The 23,601-nt window shown below is 31.6% G+C and overlaps 2 protein-coding genes across 2 annotated transcripts; both read left to right on the top strand.

The window, feature by feature from the left end:
* The first annotated feature begins 17,003 nt into the window (after positions 1 to 17,003).
* LOC129310700 (uncharacterized) lies at positions 17,004 to 17,997 on the top strand. The gene is made up of 2 exons (XM_054952618.1): positions 17,004 to 17,384; positions 17,854 to 17,997. Exons 1-2 carry the CDS (start codon positions 17,082 to 17,084, stop codon positions 17,899 to 17,901), a joined length of 351 nt encoding a protein of 116 aa, XP_054808593.1. The 5' UTR covers positions 17,004 to 17,081; the 3' UTR covers positions 17,902 to 17,997.
* A 2,803-nt stretch (positions 17,998 to 20,800) lies between these two features.
* LOC129307216 (extensin-3-like) lies at positions 20,801 to 22,630 on the top strand. The gene is made up of 2 exons (XM_054948111.1): positions 20,801 to 21,834; positions 22,342 to 22,630. Exon 1 carries the CDS (start codon positions 20,857 to 20,859, stop codon positions 21,802 to 21,804), a length of 948 nt encoding a protein of 315 aa, XP_054804086.1. The 5' UTR covers positions 20,801 to 20,856; the 3' UTR covers positions 21,805 to 21,834; positions 22,342 to 22,630.
* Positions 22,631 to 23,601: the final 971 nt, after the last annotated feature.

Genomic DNA, 23,601 nt, shown 5'->3' with positions numbered 1-23,601 from the left:
TTTTTACTGATAGATTTGTTGTAAATTAAATTATCAACCTTATATATTCCACATTTTATCAATTTTCTTGTCGCTGTCACGTGGTGCAATTTTTGTGGTCCGAAAAACAATATACTTACGGAAAACGATTACTTGAGCTGATATTTTAAACCAGTCGTTCAGGGAATCTGTTTCCTCTTTCTACTGCATGAACGTGGACGTGTTTGTGACAGATAATTCTCTCTCTATCACATGTTCATGTACCATGTGTTGGTTGTATCAGGTTTCGAGGATTCGATTAATTAATAATTAGACCACGTGGATTACTCGATGGAGTCAATTTGTATATAATTTTAAATTATTCATATTATTTTATGGACATGACAAATTTGTCATTGTTTTCTTTATTATATTATTTGTCCATGTGATATTGTTTACTTTTTTCACTACGAACAATTTATAATATAGAGTTTAACTAGAATTACTTTAAACGTATATAGTGAAATATTTAAGTTCAAAATAGTATACATACCCATTTATAAAGTTAGGATCCATTAAAAATATTTTTATAAATGGTTTCAATGATATTTCATTTTTCTGGTTCCAATTTTTTTTTTCTCTAGACAAATTTAAATGTATATCTACCTCAATAAGTGACTAAACTAAACTTTTTCTCTCTCAGTGTCTTGTCATCATAATTAGATTTGAGCTATTATAAAAAGGTACATGCTCTTTTCAACAAAAATGTTTTTTAAATTAAAAATGAGTACTGATTTTATATAATGATGAGGTTCGGATTCGAGCTACGGAAATTCACTATTCATATTTTCAAGTATAATTCACACTATTCATATTTTTAAATAACATGATTTTGCATAGAGTGGACATTAAATATCTGTTCAACACTAATGTGGATTTTTGTTTTTGGAAATTTGGGCTATAAAAAGTAGCCCATTTGGCTGTTCCAATAATGGGGCTCGAATAAGTTGAGATCAAATATTGGGCCAAAAGGAAAACAGAGGGACCCATAGTCTAAATATTCCCCAAAAATTGTAAAAAAAAAGTAGCGTTTGTCTATAGATTCTCATGATTGATTTAAAATTTACACTAATTTATTAATTCTAATTACTTTTTTTAAAAAATATTGATGTGCTTATTACCTTTTAAAAACAGCACAAGTAATTTTCAAGGGAGAATCTCAACCAGGGTCCCCTAAAGTAATTTAATTGCATAGAAGGCCCAATGAAATTTGATTTTTTCCTGGAGGCTAAAAGAACTTAAATGAAATTAATTTCAAAAATCAAATGACCAAAGTGCTCATAACCTTAAAAATAGAAGTCAAAAGTTAGAAGTCAAAACAACAGAAGAGGATTAGAGGAAGAAAAGATCCAGTAGAGATGGGAATTAGGGGGCCCAGCCCCTTAAGAGCTCAGGCCCTCAAGCTTAATTACTCAAAATTTGATTTAATTTGAGTCCTGACCCTTACCTGCAGGGCATAAGGCCAGACCTATATGCCCTCTTTTTGAAAAAAATAAAATCTAACATTTTAACTCAACAAAGATTTAAAAGTTTAAATTCAACATAAAACAAATCAAAGTCTCACATAAAATTTAATAAAGATTTAAAAGTTTGAATTTAAGATGAAGATTAAAATCTTCATCAATATAAATCTAAATTCTCACAATTTATCTTAAGATTAGAATCCACCACACCTCAAAAATACCAACTAAACAAACTTAAAACCATAATAGCACTATTGAGAGATCACTATTAAAGTGGTCCCTCTAATAAATAGTTCAAAATACAATGACAGAGAAGGGGACAATATAGTGACTTCATGTGAATGCAAAAATCAAATGTGAGAGGTGAGAAGGAGAGTAGAATCTAGTCTATCGGAGAAATGAGAGGTGAGATGTTGAGGGAGAGATGAGGAACAAGAGGCATAAGGTTGAATGGTTGGCTGGCTGTGGCTGAGGGTGTGAGGCAGTGAGGAAGAGATGAGCAAGGAGAAGCAAGAGGTGATCACAAGGTTCAAAAAGGTCAAGTGAGTAGGAATTTAAGGTTCAATAGTAGAGTCTCTTCTTCAAACCAAATCAAATGCAATGAAAATTTAAAAAAATGATAATAAAATAATAGGGCTTGAAGGGCTGTCCAAGCTCGAGTCCTTTTTTACAGGATTTATCAGGGTTCGGCTCTCAAGCACGATTATTTTTTTAAAAAAATCTAATTTTCAAAGGTCAGACTCTTATTTAAATAGGGCCTCAAGGCCCAACGCTTATTCCCAATTCTAAGATACAGTGATGCACACAATGAAGTAGAAGTTGATGGTATTTTCCAATTACTTTCCACAGTTTCATCAAGTTAGATACATGGCACACAACACTTACCTCATCTATGGCGATTCTGCCTTTACCTCCATGTTTTTTTTTAAATTTTGTTTTCTCTTCTTCTCTTCCCTCTATTTTTTCAATATGATTGTTAGTTTTCGTCATGAAAACTTTTAGCAAAAATTAATCATTTGATTCTTGTAATTTTGACTTAATTGTAACTCAATTCTTGAATTTTAACTTGTTATAACTCAATCCTTAAAATTTTGACTCAGTTGTAAATCAGTCATTGAATTTTGACTTGCAGCACCTTAATTCCTATAGCTTTAATAATTAAAAGTTTGGTCCTTATATCTTGAAAATAAAATTCTAAAAATTAAAATTATGTTGACATTTAGGGGTTAATTTCAAATTACTAAAACTTTTAATTTGTTAAAGATTATAAAGATTTAATCTTTTCTAATTTTATTTTTTTAAATATAAGGACTAATATTTTAAATGGTTAAAAATATAGGAATTAAGTTATAATTTGATCAAAACTTTGAGGACTTAGTTGCAATGATTTGACATTTAAGAATTAAATTACAACTGAATTAAAATTATAGGGACCAAGTGATTAATTTTTTTAAACTTCAATTTTGATTTGTAAATTTTTTGTAACTACCTTGTGAAGGATGTGGAAAGTAGAAACTACATGTACACTTGTGGAAAATTGAATATATTCTTGTGAAAAATCAAAGTTTGACTCGGAATTTTTTATTATTATCTTATAACCGTTTCCATTAATTGTGGACACAACATATTCTGTTGTAAAAAACCGAACCTATTCTTGTGAAAAATTGAAGTTGAACTTGTAAAATTTTGGTGTCACCTTAGCTTATAAAGATTTCCAGCAAATGTGAAAACTACACATTCACTTGTAAAAAACTTAACATGTTCTTCTAAAAAAATTGAAGTTTGACTTGTAAATTTTTTGTGTTATTATATAAAATTTTCTAGTAAATGTGGAAACCACAAATTCAGTTGTACAAAATCGAATATGTTCTTGTAAATCACATATGATCTTTCATATCAAACACTTAGATAGCATTTGAAAAAAATAAAAAATGTTCAAGGTGCATTTGGATGCATAAAGATTTGAATTTTAATTTAAACTAAATCTCTTATTTGGATATATAAAAGTTTATGAATTTTGGATTTAATACAAATCCAAATCCATGTTTTATTATAACTGGTATGTAATTTTAAATTTTCTCTAGACTATAGTTATTTGAAATTTTAGCTACTTTTCAATCTTTTTGTTTTCTTCTCATCTTAACTATTGATCCCACTATTATTATCCCTAGTTCTCCTCCCATCTTTTCTTCTCATCTCTCATCAATTGAAAAATAAAGTCAAGTTTGTCAGTTAGAATCTTTTGTTTTTGTTGCAAATCTCAACTTGTCTCTCTTCTATTTTTAAAATTTTTTTACACTATCCAAACAAAAAGATATTAAATATAATATTTTGAATAAAGAATTCAAGTTTAAATCACTATTACAAAATAAAAAAGCCTTACTTGGTTATTATTTTTTGCTTTATTTGATGGTTTTTAACTGTTGAGTAAGCTGGCATTATATAAAAGGACCCCTTACTTGATTTTTGTTAACCATCAAATAAGGGGGCCATAGTTGATAGTTATTATGAGAAAATCATCAAGTAACAGTTTTCACACTTAACCCTCAACCAAGTAACTTTGGTAAAAAAAAAATGCAATATTTACTTGATGATTATTATAAAATAATAGTCCACTATATGAAAAATACTTGATAGTTATTTTTAAATAACCATAAAGTATTTATGATATTTAAAAAAAAAAGAAATTTCTTTTAAAGCAAGCCCCTTCACATTTGGTAAAAAACAAATACAATAATGAATGAGTGATGATGTTCTTCATAGGGCATGAGTGATGATGTCTCTCATGAATTTCATAAGGCGATAGCTACAATCCTAACTCTGGTCTGACTGTGGTGGACATTGTAAACAAAAAATAAAATAAAATAAAGATATGTAAAATAGTATAATAATTGATGGTTCCTTGATTTAAAATTTTGCCAATTAAATGAATATTTTTACTTTATTCCATATGTATATAGTGTCATATGACTTCAAAGGGTTGGGATGGAGCTTTTCGACCGCAACACAATACATTACCACAATTCTCTCAAGGAAGTAAAAAATTGATATGAGAAATTATATATGAAAATTAAAATATAAGTGCAACATTTTTTAACTTATTAAAAAATTCCAAATACCATATTTTTTTTGAATCACAATAAGCATTGAGTGCCTCTTAACAATAAATAACAAGTGTTAGCAAACAAAAAAAATACAAAAAACTTTATTCGTATCAAGTAGCTATAAAATGGCTCACCTTAGTGGTAAGGAGCTAAGAATAAAGTATCTTTATCTACTATCCTATCATTGAATTGATTTGAAAGCTTTCTTACTTGATCTTCAAGAGCTTTTTGAGTAATTTCATTATAGGGAGAGATGTCATGAGGACTAACTAACTTGAAACTTGATTCTCGAGACCATCGGGGAGCACAAATAAGTTATAAAGGTACCTTGGATGTTAAAATAAATGGGTTACTATATGTAGAAGCACATTAAACTAGTGCTTGTCTTATCATGCTTAAGGATTTCATTTAAAATTTCATCTCAGATAGAATCAATTGAGCGTGATCTGTCATATAGCTCATCCTTAAAAAGAATATTATTTCCAAGTAGCTGATTATGTGTTGTTCTTATAGCCTCAACATAAGTCTCAAGTGTGGCGTGATATTTGTTTCCTACATGCATTGGCGCTTAATTTGTGAAAATGTCATTGACATTTTGCAATGCCTTGATGCTTTTCCTTTCAAGAGGCTCTTCCCCTTCAACTGTGCAACAAAGAAAGGTTAGGTTTGAATCAAATTACAAGAGTCTAAACACAATTAATTAAACCATGGTCTTTACTAACATACCTTTACTACTTTGCCTGCTTTGTTGCCTTTACCTTTGCCATTGAAACAAGGTGGGAAGGCCAAGTAATGCAGCTCTACACTGCCTCTTACCATTTGCACATCTTGTATGGCCTTATATGCAATGCATAGTTAGGATTGGTTGCAAAATTTAGATCAACCCTTACACATTCAACATGAAAGGGCTCGTTATGGATCTTGTCCCATACAATGTTGTACATATGTCTTTTTGAAACCAAATGGCATGTAGGACTAGATGCTAAACAATTGCAATCGATCTTGCCTTAAACAAAAAATATTAGTTATTTTCTGAGAGCGTAAATGGTTAAGTAAATTAAGAAGATGAAAAATACTACCTTTAGTGGTTTTTGAAATAAGACTATGCAATTGTCTTTTCTACTAAGACTAATGTCCACCAACTATCTCCTATCACTTTGCCCTTTAATTAGCATCTCTATTATGGCACTCTAGGCTTATAACTGCTCTTTCATCACCCTTTGCTCTTCTCTTAATCGTCAACCTCTATTGAATAAATATTTGACATTTGTTTTTTAGTCTTTGCAAAATATTATTTCTTTGTGACACCAAAATTGATCCCTTGACATCACCAGGTGGTCAAGATTTCCTAATACTTTAGCTAAGATATTCTCATCCTTATGAAGCTTTTCCTATAAGACTGCTTGAGAGATGACATCCTATAAAGTGTAAATATGATTAGTTTAAGATTAATAATCAATTATTAATTGACAGAGAAGAGTAATCCTTACAAATCTATCATTAATCTCCTTCGCATGGGGGTTGTTAATAATTTTCTCTTTGTTAGCTCTTGCTATTGCCTAAAACTTATGGTGAGATATGGTCACATCTAATCCCTCCTCTTTTATAGCTTTATGCTCCAAGCTCGCATGCCCCAACTTCCCTACTCTATATAGATATTCATTTTTGGCCACTCTCTCTTTATTATGAGTGCTCAATATTTAGGCAAATAAAAAAATATTTTAGTTAGTACATAGATATACAAGTAATAGAGCATCCAAGTTGCCCTTTAATACTATACCCTAAAAAATCACCTTAGGTAGGAAAGTCATTGATTGTACTAAAGAGCATAGCTCTCAAATTGATACTTTCTTCTTTGTACCCATCATATATATCTGCACCTGACTCCTATATATTATTGTCAAGTTATCAATTAAAGGAGTCAAGTATATATCTTTCAGGTTGCTTGGGTCATGTGATTAGCATGGATAACATTATATACTTATAGTTCATGCAAAGTTATGGAGGAAGGTTATAAATCAACAAAATAAGTAGCCATGTGCTATGGGTACTTTTTTAAAGCCCACGTGGATTCATCCTGTAAGTAGATAATGCAATGCATAAGCTCCTAATTTCTTGCCTGAATTTAAGGTACTCATGATCAATCTTCTTCTATTATAGAGAATTAGTAGGATGACAAGGCATGTAATCTTCAATCCTTTTATCCACACGCCATGTTATGTTTTCTGTAACTTAATTTGGCATTGATGTGTGTGTGTGTGTGTGTGTGTGTAAAACTAGGTACAATTAGAAAAATACAATAGTGCCTTTATTGGACTTGATCCATTCTGATTTTAGTATAAGGCATCACACTTCAAACATTTAGTTAATGATGCATATTTGTTCCTAAATAACTTTGCAAGGTACCTCACAAAGGCTCACACTTAGAGTAAACACTATATTTAATGATTAAACACTATAGTTAATTGGCTAAGTTAATGACAATGTGCATAGTTGATGGTTTTCATTAGACTAATAAGACTCTAATTATGCTACTAGAAGTTAGAAATGGGTTAATTATGGTTAATAATCACAATGTGATTTTTGGGTAGAGATTTTTCCTAGAAGAAATTAACGGTGATTAGTTAATAATGATTGTTGGTTATTGACAGGTTAAGCATGAAATTATGATGTTTTGCGTAAGAGCATGAATTATTGTTTTGGCATGATCATAATTGGTGGGAGTTCATCCTAGGGCAAGAAGTTAGTTTAAATCCATGTGGCAAGCCTCTATTGGGAATGGCACTATGTGATTAGTAAAATTATACTTAATCACTTAGTTTTGTTATTATATCCTTCAGGAAATGGCATAAGTTGGGAATTTCTTAGTATCACTAGTTCTTACAGGGAACAGTGTAGGTTGGGCATTATGTCATCCTTTTGATTCATAAAAGGGTAAGTCTATAGTTTAAGGGTGACTATGGGAGCCTTTGGCTAGGTGGTACTTCATAATTGGAGAGCTTGGGCTAGCTAAGTCACATAGACTAGTCCTATACATAAAAGTAATCTATGGATTCAATCATATAGGAAATAAGGAGAGTAATAAGGATTGTGCATTGATCATGTGTACTATATATTGTTAATTGTATGCTCCATTAGGCTAACATGATGAGGGAAATTTGAGCGGAGTGATCATAGAAAAATCAAGCTAGAGTAGCTTTCTAATCATTTGGAAAGCTACTCAGATGCTAGTTTAAAAGATATCTGGTGGGTTCGAGCTCTCTTCCTAAAGAACTGAGTCAAGGCCAAAGAAATCCATAGGCCTTGCTCTACTGGAGAAGCTGTCTAGTGACTCTTACAAATAGAAAGGAGACACCACTAGTAAAATCTAGATAATTAACTCAATAATGCTCATTAGATAACTAAGAAACTTATCAAAATGCTGAATTTATGGGTAGGAGTGTGCAATGATTGCGAAAAAAGGAAACATACCATAAATAACTATTCATAACTCAAACAATTATAGTATATTGCATTTACTTGGATATGATAAGTCTTTGGATAGTGCTTGTATACGTGTCAAAGGATGGTTGTGATGGGGGATGTATTGAGATGTGGCATGGATGATGTGTTCCCTAACGAGAAAGAACTCAAATGTGCTAAAACTAAAAGGGTTTCCAAACTAATTAGAAGAGGCCTTCTACCTTACTATTTGGTTCTTCCTAGTTGAGTTAAGAGCCCATTAACTTACAACGACACTGCAGATATAGGGACCAGACTTCTCTTTTGATGAATTATTTTCAATTGAGATAAGTGTTGACTTAGCCATAACACTAGGGCCAAAGGTCCTCAATTTTTTTTAGAGGACTTGTTAGGCGTAGGCCACCAAATTGAAGAACCTCCACTAGTATTTGCAAGAAGAGCACAAGATGATGGCACAATGGGCAAGGGTATAGTGCATTCAAGAGAGGTATTGAACTTCATATATTATGATAACAATGTCATTTTAAGGTTAATATGACATGGTAAATTAATCCACATCGATTTTGACAAAAATGACATGTATAACAAACAAAAAATACATTAAATTATATTTAAAATAATTTCTTTTCATTATCCATGTTATTTTAAAATAAAAAGGATGTTGTACATTGGTTTTTACTAAAAGTGACGTGGATAATGTTCCATAAATTAAAAAGATAAATCTTTTATATGCTCAAATATTCAACGCTTATTTACCAAACTTCCATTCGCTTTTATTTTTTTATCTCACTTTTATAAAAAGTGATGTAAATTAGGCATAGTAAAATGTGGATTTTATAGTAGTGCTTCCCCTTCTTTGTCTTCACCTCCCTGGATAGATACCTCATTTTATTCCCTTAGAGCTCTTCATTGGGGCCTGAACTTCCTTGTTTCCTGGCATTCCCTTGTTGCCCTTCAAGAATTTCATATAGGAGCAATGATAGCTACCATGAAACGGGCCACCAGGTGCTCATCTATCCTAAATCTTGCAAAACAAGATGCATGAAAGGTCACAAGATAGTCAATTGAGACAAGAAACAATAGATATAGGGTGAAGGTAACTTACAGAAAGAGCTGTACACTATGGCTGAATACTGTGGCACCTACTACCCGGTAAAAACTGAATTAGGAGAGCCCACCTCAACTTAGCAAATAAACTTGTAGCGTGAGGCGTTACACTTCCACTTCAGACACTTGGCACTTTCGTGTAGTAGTTCCTTCATGCTCTTCTTTGTGTGTTCTCCTCTATTCTTTACCAAATGTGCAGTCCTCCTTCCCGTCACCCCTGGTTTCTTTCTAATTGAGTTTTATCTTCTTCTTTTTTTGTATGATTTCTTTTGTTATCATGATGATATGACATTTTATTGGGCTAGAGAAAAATCTTTGATTTAAAATTTCACGCCCATATTGTCTTTGTGCAAATGCCCAAGTGAATAGAAAAGGAATGAGTACTTGTATTAAATTTTTATAGATGTCGTTGACATTTATTACAGAGAGACAAAAATTGAGCAAATGAAACAAAGAACACATGCTATCTTTTTATAGGATCAAGGAATACAAACGTTTAATTCAACATATATATCTTCTAATTAGAAAAGAAATTATGATTTTCTTACTATCTTGAAATGTACATTATTAGAAAAATCTTTTAACATTAGTTATCTTAAAATCCGTTGTTAAACATAATATGATGGCACTATTGTAAATAACTAAAAGTTAATTAATGTCAGTTATTGAAAAAACCAATGTAAAATATGGTTTCCACGTTGATTTCAAGTGAGACCGACATGGAAATCATTGTTTTCTATATCGGTTATTAGCAAACATTTTTTTTTATTTTTACTGTGGGTTTTCCATTTTTGTTTGCTAATAATCGATGTGGAAAACTATGATTTGCATGTTTCACTTGAAACTGATGTGGAAACCATATTTTATGTCGGTTTCCAAATAGCCGATGTTAATTAGCTTTCAATATTTTATAATAGTGCCATCACCTTATTTTTAAAAATGAATTTTAAGAAAACTGATGTTAAAAGCATTTTTTCTAGTAGTATGATGGCCAAACAAGACACGCTGAGGAAGCCATTTATATGAATATATACCTTTGTAGGGAAAATGACATTTACAAACCTCATACAAGCATTAATATCAAATGAAGATATTGAATCATTAAAATTCTACCAAAGGGATCATGATCTTTTTTTGTAATTAAAAATAAATAGTTATTGAAATAGCCGGTGGTGTTGGAATTGGCGGTGTAGTAGAAGATTTAAAATTTTAAAATTTCTAATTTTAATTACAAATCGGACGACATTGTTTAAGTTAGATTAGATAGAACTTTACCTTTACAATTGCAACCTTAAGGATCTTTTCATTTGGATCTAAGGAACTAGATCTCCATGACCAATTTCATTTACTGGTATCCACATGAACATCTTTCTTGCTTAAATAATGTGCTAACACTTCAAACTTCTAATGTCTGTTTGTTCATCATTGAGTCTGAAGAAGTGATGATCTCTTTTTCTTGTATGATGTCTCTCTCTTTTCTCTTAGAGTGGGGGTGGCTCTCTCTACTTTTCAATCAGTATTTTTAAAAAAGCCATAGCCTTTATCTTATATAGAGGTTGGTTATCTAATTTTTTAAAAGATATTTGATTTTAATAAGGATTAATTTCAAAGATTTAATTTCTTTATTAATCCATGTTGATTTCAAAATTAGATTAAATAGGTTAGTTTAAATTTAGATCTATTCAATAGATTAATTTAAACTATTTTATTTAATCCATTTAAGAGCCAACCAAAAATAATTTAATTTATTTCCATAAATTAAACTTAAGATATCATATCTTATAAGATATTTTTTCAACTTGACTTTATCTCATAAATTCAAATTTCAAAACTTATATGATATCTTTCTACATCATATTAGTTATTATTATAGAAAGAAATAAGATTTTTTTTTTTACTATGATTGCTAGGTTAGGGGTAAAAATACTGATTGAGAGAACTTTGATAAGTTGTAGACAAGATAATGGGTTGTTGAATTTTATTGGTGGACTATAAAGTGGAGTTATCATTAAAGAAAATTACTTGTCTTTCCTGTCTAGCTAATAAAGTAGGCAAAATGCAATTGAGAGGTGTTTAGAAGGAGAAAATTATTATTTCACGAGTATTTCATGTAAGTGGATAGCGTTCCAATTGATTTATCAATTAATTTTCTTACTGAAATTTATTTTGTTACATTGATTATTTTAATAATAATTATATTGATTGGTGGATACTTTGTCTATTAAATTTCTTCATTTTTAAGTTTCAAGATGGTGGTGAAAAACTATTCATCATAGCATATGAATGTTTTACTTTTATGAGATATCCTTTCAGGATTAATAAAATTCTTTTTTATTAGCATTGGCAACTTTTGATTATTTAATAAATGGAAGCATGAGCATTGGATAAGAAATTTAGTTCTGGCAAGTTTTAATGCTTAAAAGTATTCATGCGAGTTTGATTTTGAGAATGAGAACTATATCTTGAAAGTGATGATTTTCTGGCATGTTTGAAAATGGTTTTAAAAGAGGACTTTATACAGAATACTGATTATTAATGATAGTTTCGTTAGCCCTTGGCACGCCATGGTACACCTAGTTAGCAGGGTGTTTATAGGAGGTGCTAACCCCCTGCGATGGCCAACGCACGTGGAATGGAGAGATAGTTATTCGTGAGCATCGTACTCATGTTTGTTTCATGGTTTCAAGCCACATTTGATTAGCATTACCCTCGTGGACTGTGTGTTCACATTTGTTTCATGGCTTTGGTCGTGTTTGGTTACTTACTCTCGTGAGTTGAGTGTCCACGTTTGTTTTCATAGCATAAGCCGCGTTTGGTTAATTTCTCTCGTGGATTGTGTGTCCTCGTTTGTTAATTGTTCTGATAAGTCCCTATATTTATGAATCCAATTGTTTAATGATTTCATATTCTATTGGTTTTTATTTAGTAATTTGTTTATAAATATTTATTTCATTTATATGCTTTCTTGAAATCAAGTGATATTATCATTTTCTATGATAGTTCAATGATTTGAGATTTTATTTGAAATTTATAAAGCCATTTTATTATGAAGTTTATAAAATTTTTATGAAAATTTTGTCTATTTAACTTACATAATTATTTCAAGCTTTTCATTTTATTCATGTTCAATTATTTATTTTTAGGATGTTATTCACTGGAAAAAGATATTTTGGTCTCAGATGGTATAGTTGAACTCGTGACTCAAGATATCCACTAAGGAGTTTTATTACTGAATTGAAGTAGAAGAATTATTTTAGTCAAATCCTAATTTGATGAAAATTTACACTTTATACCTATGTTGGCGTCTGGCCTTAGGTGCTCCATGTAGACTACAGGTAGGATCCTCCAATTTCTTTTAAAAATTGAATATATGATTTAATATTGTAATAATTTTAATTACTCTATTAGTGTGTTTAGCGTATTAATTTCAGAGTTTCTCCTATCACAGCTTAAAAGATGTGAGGTTTGTATTCATATCCCGTGCCAGTCACACCTGATTTTTGGGGTGTGATAAGGGCAGTCCCAAATACACAATTTCAAGTAAGCATGAATGAAGTTTTTCGAGAAAGAGAGAACCTCTAAATCAACATCATCCTTCCACCATAGAGCAAGACCACCAGATAAGCCTAATGGATTAACGTACTTAGAGAATAGGTAGCCACACTATCTTTTTATTTGCTCCAAGTAGAATGCCTGCTTCTTAGTCTCCATAAGAAAGACCACAGCTGGCTTATTTTTGGAAAGCACATTCTTGAGATTGTGAACTGCCAAGGGCTTTCCAATTCCTTGACAATTCCAAGCTAGAATATTTATGGCTCTTTGGTGGCTATTTCAGGCCAGCCACTAACACCCTCAGCAAGAGAAGCAGATGTGAAATTTGATTTATTACCATGGAAAACAAACCACTCTTTTGGGAAGTCAATTTCTTCACGTATTGGCATATTTATCAAAGACAGATTAGTGAAATCAACTGAATTAGAGAGATTTGACTCACTCAAAAATTTATCAAGGGTAATAGGCTTCCTTCTAGTCTTTCAACCACCCTTTTTACCATAAGTATGCAATAAAGGTTTAATAATTGAGCCTTGAATTGGACCTTCAACTATATCTTCTTCCAAGAACAACTTGCGACGCTTAAGATGAGTGGGGGAGGAGACTTCGTTTGCTTCGCGTTTTAGAGAGAAACCACCAAACTTTACTGAAACTTCCAAAACAGGGGACAAAGGTGAGTAAGGAATGATGGCCTTCAAGGGATTAGAAGTCTTAGTAATTGGTGCAGATCTGGCATTTAAAGCATTTGGGTCAGTGTTAATGTCAATTGGGCTTACTTCGAATACGGCTGACTTCATTTTGAGCTCAAAATTAATTGGGCTTTTATGCTGCCCAATTTCAGGCCCATTCAAGAAGACTATGGACCTTTGTGGAGACCTTGAAGGTAGATCTCGATAAAGACAAACTGGAAGTATGTCAGTCACCATGACACTTTCTGTACTTTGCTCGGACTGATGGGCGGTGCTAGACAATTTTACAGGGGATGTTGTCTTGATTGGAGGATTATGTTTTATAATAGCCGTTTCCACTTGCTCTGCTCTCTCTGTTGCAACATGCGCCTCCTCTTCTGCTCCACCGTCTTCCTCTCCCCAGTCTTGGTGAATCTTGTGTCATAGATTCTTTGAGTGTCGGACTGCTTATACTGTTATGCATGGCCCAAAGCCGTGTTTCTTACTGTCACCTTCAAAAACCAGCTTTTGGTTCCTTGCATACTCTGTTTTCATGGCCTATTTTACCGCAACCATAGCAAAAATTTTAAAGTCTCTCATATTTAATGGTAATCCAACCATCATCTCTATTGGGTCGTGTTGACCAAAAACCTGGAGTCAGAGGGAGACTCGTATCAACTAGAATGTGAGCACACATGAAATTACGATGGATTCAGCCTTCATGCTCTGGTTTCTCTATCCACAATACAGTTTCAACTTTATTTCCCATAGTACATAAATTTTCATTACAGAAAGCTCCCAAAGGGAGATTGTGAAACTGAACCCAAAATGGGATCAAACTAAAGTTAACATCATCTAAGACCATATAATTGTTCCAAATCTGTAGGCTCAGAAGATTGTCGCTGACAGACCATGGTCTTCCCTGGAGCACTCTTCGCCTATGATGATTAGAGTCAAACTTGAAAATAAACGTGTTTGTTCCAGCGTCAATCACATTCACTCCCTCTTTTAGGCCCCATCCATTTTAAACCATGTTTAGCGTGGCTGAGCAATTAATCTGTTTTTGGGTTAGGATTCGACTCACAAGTGCACCTCCATCTTCTTTCTTCCATACTAGGTTAAGGCGGCGTGTGGGGGTTGGTGTACTACTGGAATCTTCTTTCTTCTTTCCCTTATCCTCCGGGACCTCTATGTACTAAAGACTAAGGAGAACAAAGAGACACAGCCAAAATCGCACACAGAGAAGGAGATGTGAGAGAGAGAGAGAGAGAGAGAGAGAGAGAGAGAGAGAGAGACAAGAAGGCCCTAAGGCAAGCTCTTTGAGACGAGGCTCACAGAAGTCACCGCTTCTGTATAAGTAGGTGACGATATGCACTGCCGCAGTGGGCAACGTGAGACGCAAACTCTCACTGGGAGAGACGACAAGCTCTACGTGAGAGCACGGATATGTGTAAAAAAAAAAAACGTTGTTTTTTATGTGATATTATTTTAATTAATTTTATTCTTATAACAAAATATATATTTTAACTTCATATTTTTTCTTTTTCTATTATTGTTAATGATAAAATTAATTTATATTTAATATTATCTAAATATTGTGTTTTTATTGAACAGAATATAAATAACATTGTGCACCTAGTCTACCAAGAATTTCTCTAAAAATATTAAACCATAAAATATTAAAATAACGAACGCGAGTTTTGATTAAATCTTCTATCAATATTGTTTATATTGCTTACATAGTCAAAATGTATTTAAATGTTGCTAGTATCGTGGTCGTCCACTTTTATTCTCTGCTAGGCTTTCTTGCGGTTCATAAAAGCCCACTTTTATTCTCTTCTTTTATTCAAATATTGTTAGTGTGTTCAACGAAGTATTAACTTGTTCGATATCAAAAAATAATATAAAATAATAATAATAATAATAATAATAATAATAATAAGTACTAACTTGTTCAAACTCTTTAGGAAGACCTAGTTATTTAGCGTGAATTAAAATTAAAATTACAATATAATTTTACTAAATGGAATTATGTAGAAATTAAAAAATAAAGCAGATAGGAAGACAACTAAATTTAAGAGAGATACTTATGAAATTTTTTTATTTGACTTGTACAATTTTTAGAAGAAAAACATTAATCCAATGTAAGGCAACAAAAAATTAACCGCTGAATTTGAAAATTGCACCTGTGATTTTATTTTTTTGGGTGTCATTCGTTATTATTATTATTATTATTTTTTTGTGATTTATATGGTCCCTATTCAATCTTTCTGCTTAAATGTTCCCTGATGCTGGGGGCTGAGATAACGGATTACAGAAAGTGATTAATTACTTAAACTATAGGGACAAGTTTAACAAGGAGAAAGGAGTAATTTAAAGAGGCTGATAAATTAATCTTTTCTTAACGAATCCTCTTATTTTGAAATATATGTTGCTTAAGGTTATACAAACAAACTAAAAAATTATCGAATGGCCCAGATTATTGCATCTAAAACTAATGCCGTTTGACTAATCTAAGCTTTGTTATTTTGTTTTATTTTCTAGATTAAAATCTGCTCGAGATGCAATTTTTTTTTAAAATAAGATCGGATACAATTATTTTTAAAAATGAAGGTAAAATGATTTAAATAATTAATGCTTCATTAAATTCTAAAAAGCTATGTCTTGAAATAGAACCGAAACTTCAAGACGAAAGTGTATCTAATGATCTCATAACTTTGAGCTAAGTTTCACTTTAGTCATTTAATTTTATTGAATTTCAACAAAATTCTAAAAAGTTATTATGATCTCATATTAACCCTTTAACTTATGAGATTTGAACAAAATTTTCCTCAAAGTTAGAGAATCAAATGTTTACTTTTACTAAACTTCAAAATGCAGATATATTAAAACAAAAATATATCAATGTTGGAATAATATAGCATTAATGTGTGATTAGTATTAAGAACTTAATTAGTTGATATCCCTAAATCTATATAAAGGGGGTAACGTATAATTTTATTGAACTAGGAAAATTATAATTGTAAACCTTCATGGTTAGTATGTCCCCATTGATTGGGGTTCGTTCACCCTTAAAGATAAGGTTATATTATTATGTAAATCATTTTAGTTGGGTTTGTTTCTCATTATCATTTTTAGATGATTAATGAAGGTTTATCATTTAAACCTAACACATCTTCACTATTTATTCTTTTTGTTTCACTATCTTATATATCATTTATTTCTAATTCTATATCTAAAATAAGAAATTTAATTTCATAAATACCTTTTGAATGATTTTATTTAATTTTAAATTTTTAAAATAATTCATAAGAAATTTTCTTAATAATTTAAATGATAATTTTATAAATTATTTTATATAATTTTAAAATTATATTTATTTTTAAAAATATTTTTAATGAAAATAAATGTTATTACTAAAAATAATTATATAAATTATTTTTTATAAAAATAAAAGTCATCGTCAAAAAGTTAGGTAGTGTTTAATTTCCATGTTAATATTATTCTATTTATACTGTAGTTAACACGATATCAAGAGTAGGCTGGTTTTGGGCTTTTTGAGTGTTCTGTTTCTTGTATCAAAGAGATATGAGGAATTTAGGCCGAGAGTTCAAGAGTCGTAGCCAACTAAAGAGTCTCTTCTCATTACTCATTAGTGTTTCAAGACGACTCCAAGAATTTGATCGGCTTCTCATGATCTGGATCCTATGGCAAAAAGTCGAATGAAGTTATCAAAGAATTGGGTCAGATTTCTGAACGGTCTAAAACCTTTCTTAGCCCTATCGTCTTTAAGTCATGTGTTCTTGCTCTTCTCTTCATCTGTATCTTGTCTTCATTGCATCCGAGATCTCCATGGCTATCTCATCACTATGTCGTACTTGGTGCTGCCCCGCCTCCTTCAGCCAAGAGGGACGCCAAAACCGGCCGGGAGTAGGAAAATCGCTAATGAGTTCACAATAACCAAGGGTGAGATTGCCATGTGTGCCATGTCATTGGTGACATCACCGGAGGTTAGGTTCATTTCCTTAGGTGCTGCTTTGTTGCTAGAATGAAATAGAATAAAAAAAATCAAAATAAAAATAAACTAAATTACCCTTACCCTTGAGAAAGCATGATAAAACTCATTAATATGTATTATTAATGTGAGAATTATCATACTCTTCAAAAATTTCATGAATTATGATTTCCAACCGTATGAATTAAATTACTTTTTTCTCCTTTTCATCATCTTATTTTTATATTATATTTATTTTTTCAATCCATTTCTTTTTAATAACCAAATGAGACATTAGTTAATATTATTTTCTATTCTTTGTAATATACGTAACAGTACAAAAGATATTTTAATGGAGATTGGCAACAAAAATATACTTTAAAACTGAGAAGTATACTTTACTATAAATCGTTCACATCATTCTGTAAATCTTTTCTTTGGATGCCTAGCTGGTACTCTTTCGTGATTCGACCTTCTCATTTCAGTGGTCCCCACACAAGCCAATATTCTCTCAACTACATCAACGCCTTTGAAACACAAGTAATGCAGTGATCATTTCATGTTTTTGTGCAGTGGCAAAGGATTTCACTGAGTTAGAAGTGGCAGAGGTAAATGCGCACACACACACATGAGAGAACACTACACCAAAAAGATACATTAGAGCGTACCTTATGGACTAAATCACTTTTTGATATATTAGTTATTAAATTTAATTTTATCTGATGTGTAACTTCTCATGTCTTAAGTTTACTTGCACCTGGATAACTTAACAAGTGTTTTTTATTTGTGCACTTTCCAACATATATGTTTTTAGAGTTGACTATATTTTGAGAGCTTATTATACTCTTACTTGTAAAAGATTCGATAATTTTGTTGATTTGTATATCAATTAAATTGAACTTTTATTTGTTGTTCATTATATATAGTGTCAATTTATAGGGGTATATGGAATTCCATTTGTTGGATCATTCAAATAATAGTAAAATATAATAAATATATTAGGCAAGAAGGAGAACTTGTAGTGTAGAACAAAGGCAACACTTAATGACCATTGCTTCCAGTCTAAGCTTACGGTTTATGTATTATACTCCCTTCAATTCTATTTATAAGTCATTTCTACCAACCTCATCGATATTAATACAACAAAAGTACAAAGAATAAAATTTAGTAAAATTATAAATATAACCCTCAAAAAATAAATAAAATATATAATATTATTTTTCTGTTTTTCTTTCTTTTATTTTTTAAGGATAGTTTAGATATTTTATTTAAAATAAAATATCACAATCAATTTAATAATTTATAAGGTGGATCACTTCACCCTTTTCAACATGTAACTAATAAAGTGAATAGGAGGGAGTAACAATTATAGTCTACGGCAATGATTAAGACTTGTAACAAGGCAACACAAGTAGACTGTTGCCTAAAATGAATAAACTACGAGAACAAACCGTTGCCTATTAGTTTTAGGATATAGGCATAAATTGTTGGAAAAACATGCATGACAACAGGCAAAAATCATTGTCTATTTTTGAAGCTCAAAACTGTTGCTTATATTTAGACTATGGGCAATGGTTTTGTCCCCCTAGTCATAGATCAAAATTATTGTAGTGATTAATGAAGGTTTATCATTTCCTTGTTAATATTCTTCTCTTTGAACTATACTTAAAAAAAATATTTTTAATAGAGATTGGCGACAAAAAGATATTTTAAAACTGTGAAGTATAAATCGTTCATGTTATTCTATATTATTTATTTTGAGAATGATATCACAACTAATGTATTATATGAGCTTCTAAAGATATAAATTTTATACGTCCTCCTATATCGTGTCATAATATTATTCACATGTAGAAATAAATTTTATTATCAACCCTTGATTTCTAAGAAAAGGATAGTCTTTCTTTTTCATTCTTCAACGGGCTCATTTTAAATGGAATACGATGGGAAAAATAAATGAAACGACAAAAGTAATTTATAAATTAGAGATATTAGTTTGTGCTATTAAATAAAGAATAATAAAAATAAACATTTAATCCGAGGAATCCTTTTGTTGTAATTTGATCTACAAAGGGTGTGGATCCTTAGGCTTAGTTTGGATAGATAGAAAGGTGATAGGGACAAGAGAAAAATATGAAAAGAAAGTTTTAAAACTAGTAAAATTTTTAATATTTGTAAGAGTTTTTCTCTTCTAATTTTCTTTGCTCCATAGTTTTTCCCATATTCAAACGAAGGGTTATTGTTGATGGCTTTAATATTGTTGAAATCTTATTTTACTAAGGTGGGTCAGTTATATGGATTATACAATACCATTATACTCTATCATTTATTTAGTTTTTAAAAATATTGTCAATTAAGAAGTCTCATATTAACAATATGAGCTAATAGAAAATCATATCTATTTTAAATTTTGCTTATATTAAAATAAAAATGTTCAAATTTTGAAAACATAAAATAAAATATAAAATTTCCAAATTTAATAATGAAAATCAAGATCTTAGATTATAAATATCTGATTGACAATTTTCTTATGCCTTCTCCCTTTCTTCATTTTGCCCTTCCATGCTATTATGACACATTCCCAAGATTATTTACGACCAAATTAGTCTTTTACATTCATTTTCAATTGATAAAGTTTAGTTAAATTTTATTTCATACTTCTCTCAATTTTATCATTTCTAGTATTATTAAAAAAATTTATTAAAATAACTCGCACAAAGAAAGAAGAAATTAAGACAATGTTTTCGTTCCAATTTTGTCGGTTGTCTCCAAAGGGACAAAATTAACACAATGTTTGACATTGTAAATTTCGAAAGTCGCGTGGAATTAGTAAACTATATATAGAGGTATATAACTTAATGAAATACGACTTTTGAACAAATCAACTATTAGCGTAATCTATATCGCTTACACAGTCAGAAATAAATTTAAATATTACTAGTGTCTTTTTTGGCCCTTCGTACGTTACGTACACAAAGAAAATAAGGATCGGAGCTTGATATAGATCTGTACTTTATTCTCTCAATCAATATCTCGTGGCCTTCATCCAATCGAAAGTGGTTTTGGTGAACCTACTTGGGGTGCACGTTGGCCTAAAAAAAATTATTACTTTATTTTCACACTTAATTTTTTAACTTGTTCAAATTCATTAAAGACGACCAAGTTAATTAGCGTGTGAAATAAAAATAAAATAAGAACATTTTATGATTATGTAGAAAAATTCTCCACCAAACCAAAGATAAAAATATAAAATGAAAGTGATATCTAAACTTATGCATAGAACAATATGGTTATGAGCCTTAAGAAAATGGGCTTGTAGAACGGTGTGTCATAGTGACCCCACACCCCTATTCTCATTTTATAATATCCATCGCAACGAAGAGGGAGGCCAAGTGCTGAAGGAGTTTCTATATATACGGTGTGGCATTAGACACTTCCAAAATACAAAGAGTAGAAGCAACTCCTGCTTTGGAGTTGAATTAAGAAAGATGGAAATACAAATGGCTTCTGCCACCCTCACTTTCTTCTTGTCACTTGTATGCCTAAGTTTCCTGCCACATGAAACCTTTGCAGACTATATCTACCCTGCTCCTCCACCATTAGAAAAACCTTACTATGAGTATCCCTCCCCTCCGCCACCAAAGAAGCCCTATATATATCCATCTCCTCCTCCTCCACCAAAGAAAGAATATGTATACCCATCTCCACCTCCACCTCCAAAGAAGGAATACATATATCCATCTCCTCCTCCTCCCAAGAAAGAATATGTGTACTCATCACCTCCTCCACCTCCAAAGAAGGAATATGTATACCCTTCCCCACCTCCACCTCCTAAGAAGGAATACTTATACCCATCTCCTCCACCCCCAAAGAAGGAATATGTATACCCATCTCCTCCTCCACCCCCAAAGAAGGAATATGTATACCCATCTCCTCCTCCACCTCCAAAGAAGGAATACCTATACCCATCTCCGCCTCCACCCCCAAAGAAGGAATACCTATACCCATCTCCTCCTCCACCCCCAAAGAAGGAATATGTATACCCATCTCCTCCTCCACCAGAGAAGCCCTATGTGTACCCATCTCCTCCTCCACCTCCAAAGAAGGAATATGTATACCCATCTCCTCCTCCACCTCCCAAGAAGGAATACATTTACCCATCTCCACCTCCACCACCAAAGAAGGAATATGTATACCCATCTCCTCCACCACCAGAGAAGCCCTACGTTTACCCATCACCTCCTCCACCCCAAAAGAAGGAATACGTATACCCCTCTCCTCCACCACCAGTTTATGCATACCCTCCATATTACTACCCAGTGTACGATTCTCCACCTCCACCATACATGAAGCCTTATGTCTATGACTCTCCTCCTCCAGCCCCAGTTTACAAACCCTATATATATTCTTCCCCACCCCCTCCTTACCACTACTAGATATTGCATTTTCATGGGTCTTACTACTTGGTAAGATTAATTAGTTACATTTTACTTTGTTCTTTTTTGTTCCTCATTCATTTGATTACAATTGCGTCATGAAAAGGTTCTTTTCGGGTGCTAATATTGTGATATTAACGTGAATATGTATGTCATGGAAAATTATTTATTATTAATTTGTTGATAACCCTTTTTTATTATCATGATCAAATATCTCAAATGCGTGTACAACTACAATATTTAAATTTGATATTGTCACATAAGAATTCATTTAAATTTTAATTCACTGATGTTCTGTACTACATATGACAAGTCAATCTATCGTGAATATATAGCTAATATGAGTTTGATTTTGAGTTCCACCTGGTGAATGAAACTTGATCTAGTCAATTAGCCTAGTATTAGTTTCATTTCATTTGAACATATATATATATATATATATATTTATATTTATATATTTATTGAAAAATCCGTTTTTTGTGATTATACTTGCCTACAGGGCACGGACTAATGGATTTATATAATATCTTGTTACAGGATCTTATAATATATTCTCATTATCAAATAAAGAAAGCGAGCTATGGAAGCGCTTTACAATATAGCTGAAAGGAGAATGAAAGCACATTTTCTCGTCTGTATTGACCAAAACAAAAATTATGTTCAATCTTTTATATTGTGTCAATATATTTATAGCATTCGCGCTTTCACTCTCATACTTTCTTCTATTTTGTTTTATATGTAATGTGATTGCCGTCAGTCATTGCCCGGTCCATGTATTTGTTTTGTTAAATATTATTAATAAATTACCTATGGTTGTAGTTTTCAACATGTTGCATTTGCACGGGTTGAAAAACCAATCTATAGTAATAAGATAATCAAAGTCGCGATTGAATATATAATAACAAAAAAGAACTTGCAAAAGAAATTAGAAGTTTTCTTCAGTAAGATGGACAAAATCAAAGTCGTGAAGTTTGGCCACCTGCTTCGATCTTTGAATTGTTGTAACCTTCCTTACACTGCAACAGTTCCAGCTTAAATACTTCACAGCTACAACTTCTTTAGCCCCTATGGAAGAGGCTTGAGTGATGAGTTCCAGGCTTCAAATAACTAGATTCAGACTTTGAACATGCATTGACTCATGAAAATAGCATGAAGAAGTAAAAAGCTCCAATTGAATCACACCCTAAAAAGAATTATCGCCAACCCTTTTGGAAAAGCCACCGCTTCCATAACAATGATATGTCATGTCTGCAATAACTAATAATGACCAAAGGAGCCATGCGAGTGATGATGAGACATCATGAGTTCAATATAATAGTGCCAATGGGGTATATTTATTCTATATTATACTTCTATTGGTGCCACCAAATCTTTGAAGGTTTTCTTAAAATCAAATTTTGGTTAGGAGATTAAATTCTTCTTATGAAACAAAGGAAGACGAATGTTCTTAACAAAATTTAAGCCCATTTGATTAAAAAAAAATAAAAAAGATCCCCTTCGCATGCATTCTTATAAAGATAGACATCACATAAAGCCCTTATCTAGACAATACAATTCGTCTCGATATGCCCAATGCACCCCACATTTCCAACAAAAATGAAACACCTATACATGAGAAGCTTCAATCCAAATATCTTGATTATTGTTGTCTAAGTTTATTATTTTTATGTTTGTAGTTTATAAAATTAAGTCAACTTACTCATAGACTCAGACCAAATGCTAACTCAAATAAACTCAAGAGTTGACTCTTCGAATTTACTATTTTTATGTTTCTAGCTTATAAAATTATATTAATTC

The sequence above is a fragment of the Prosopis cineraria genome, unplaced genomic scaffold (assembly GCF_029017545.1).
Source record: "Prosopis cineraria cultivar Desert tree isolate PC_DT_omini unplaced genomic scaffold, ASM2901754v1 PC1, whole genome shotgun sequence".
Classification (NCBI taxonomy): Eukaryota; Viridiplantae; Streptophyta; class Magnoliopsida; order Fabales; family Fabaceae; genus Prosopis; species Prosopis cineraria.
This window is presented reverse-complemented; position numbering and strand designations above follow the sequence as displayed.

Bases quoted from the DNA above. Each gene is read 5' to 3' on its own strand.
- LOC129307216 (XM_054948111.1), top strand. From the start codon at position 20,857: ATGGAAATACAAATGGCTTCTGCCACCCTCACTTTCTTCTTGTCACTT.
- LOC129310700 (XM_054952618.1), top strand. From the start codon at position 17,082: ATGGCAAAAAGTCGAATGAAGTTATCAAAGAATTGGGTCAGATTTCTG. The intron at 17,385-17,853 runs GTTAGGTTCATT...TTCTCATTTCAG, and splicing joins CATTGGTGACATCACCGGAG to TGGTCCCCACACAAGCCAAT.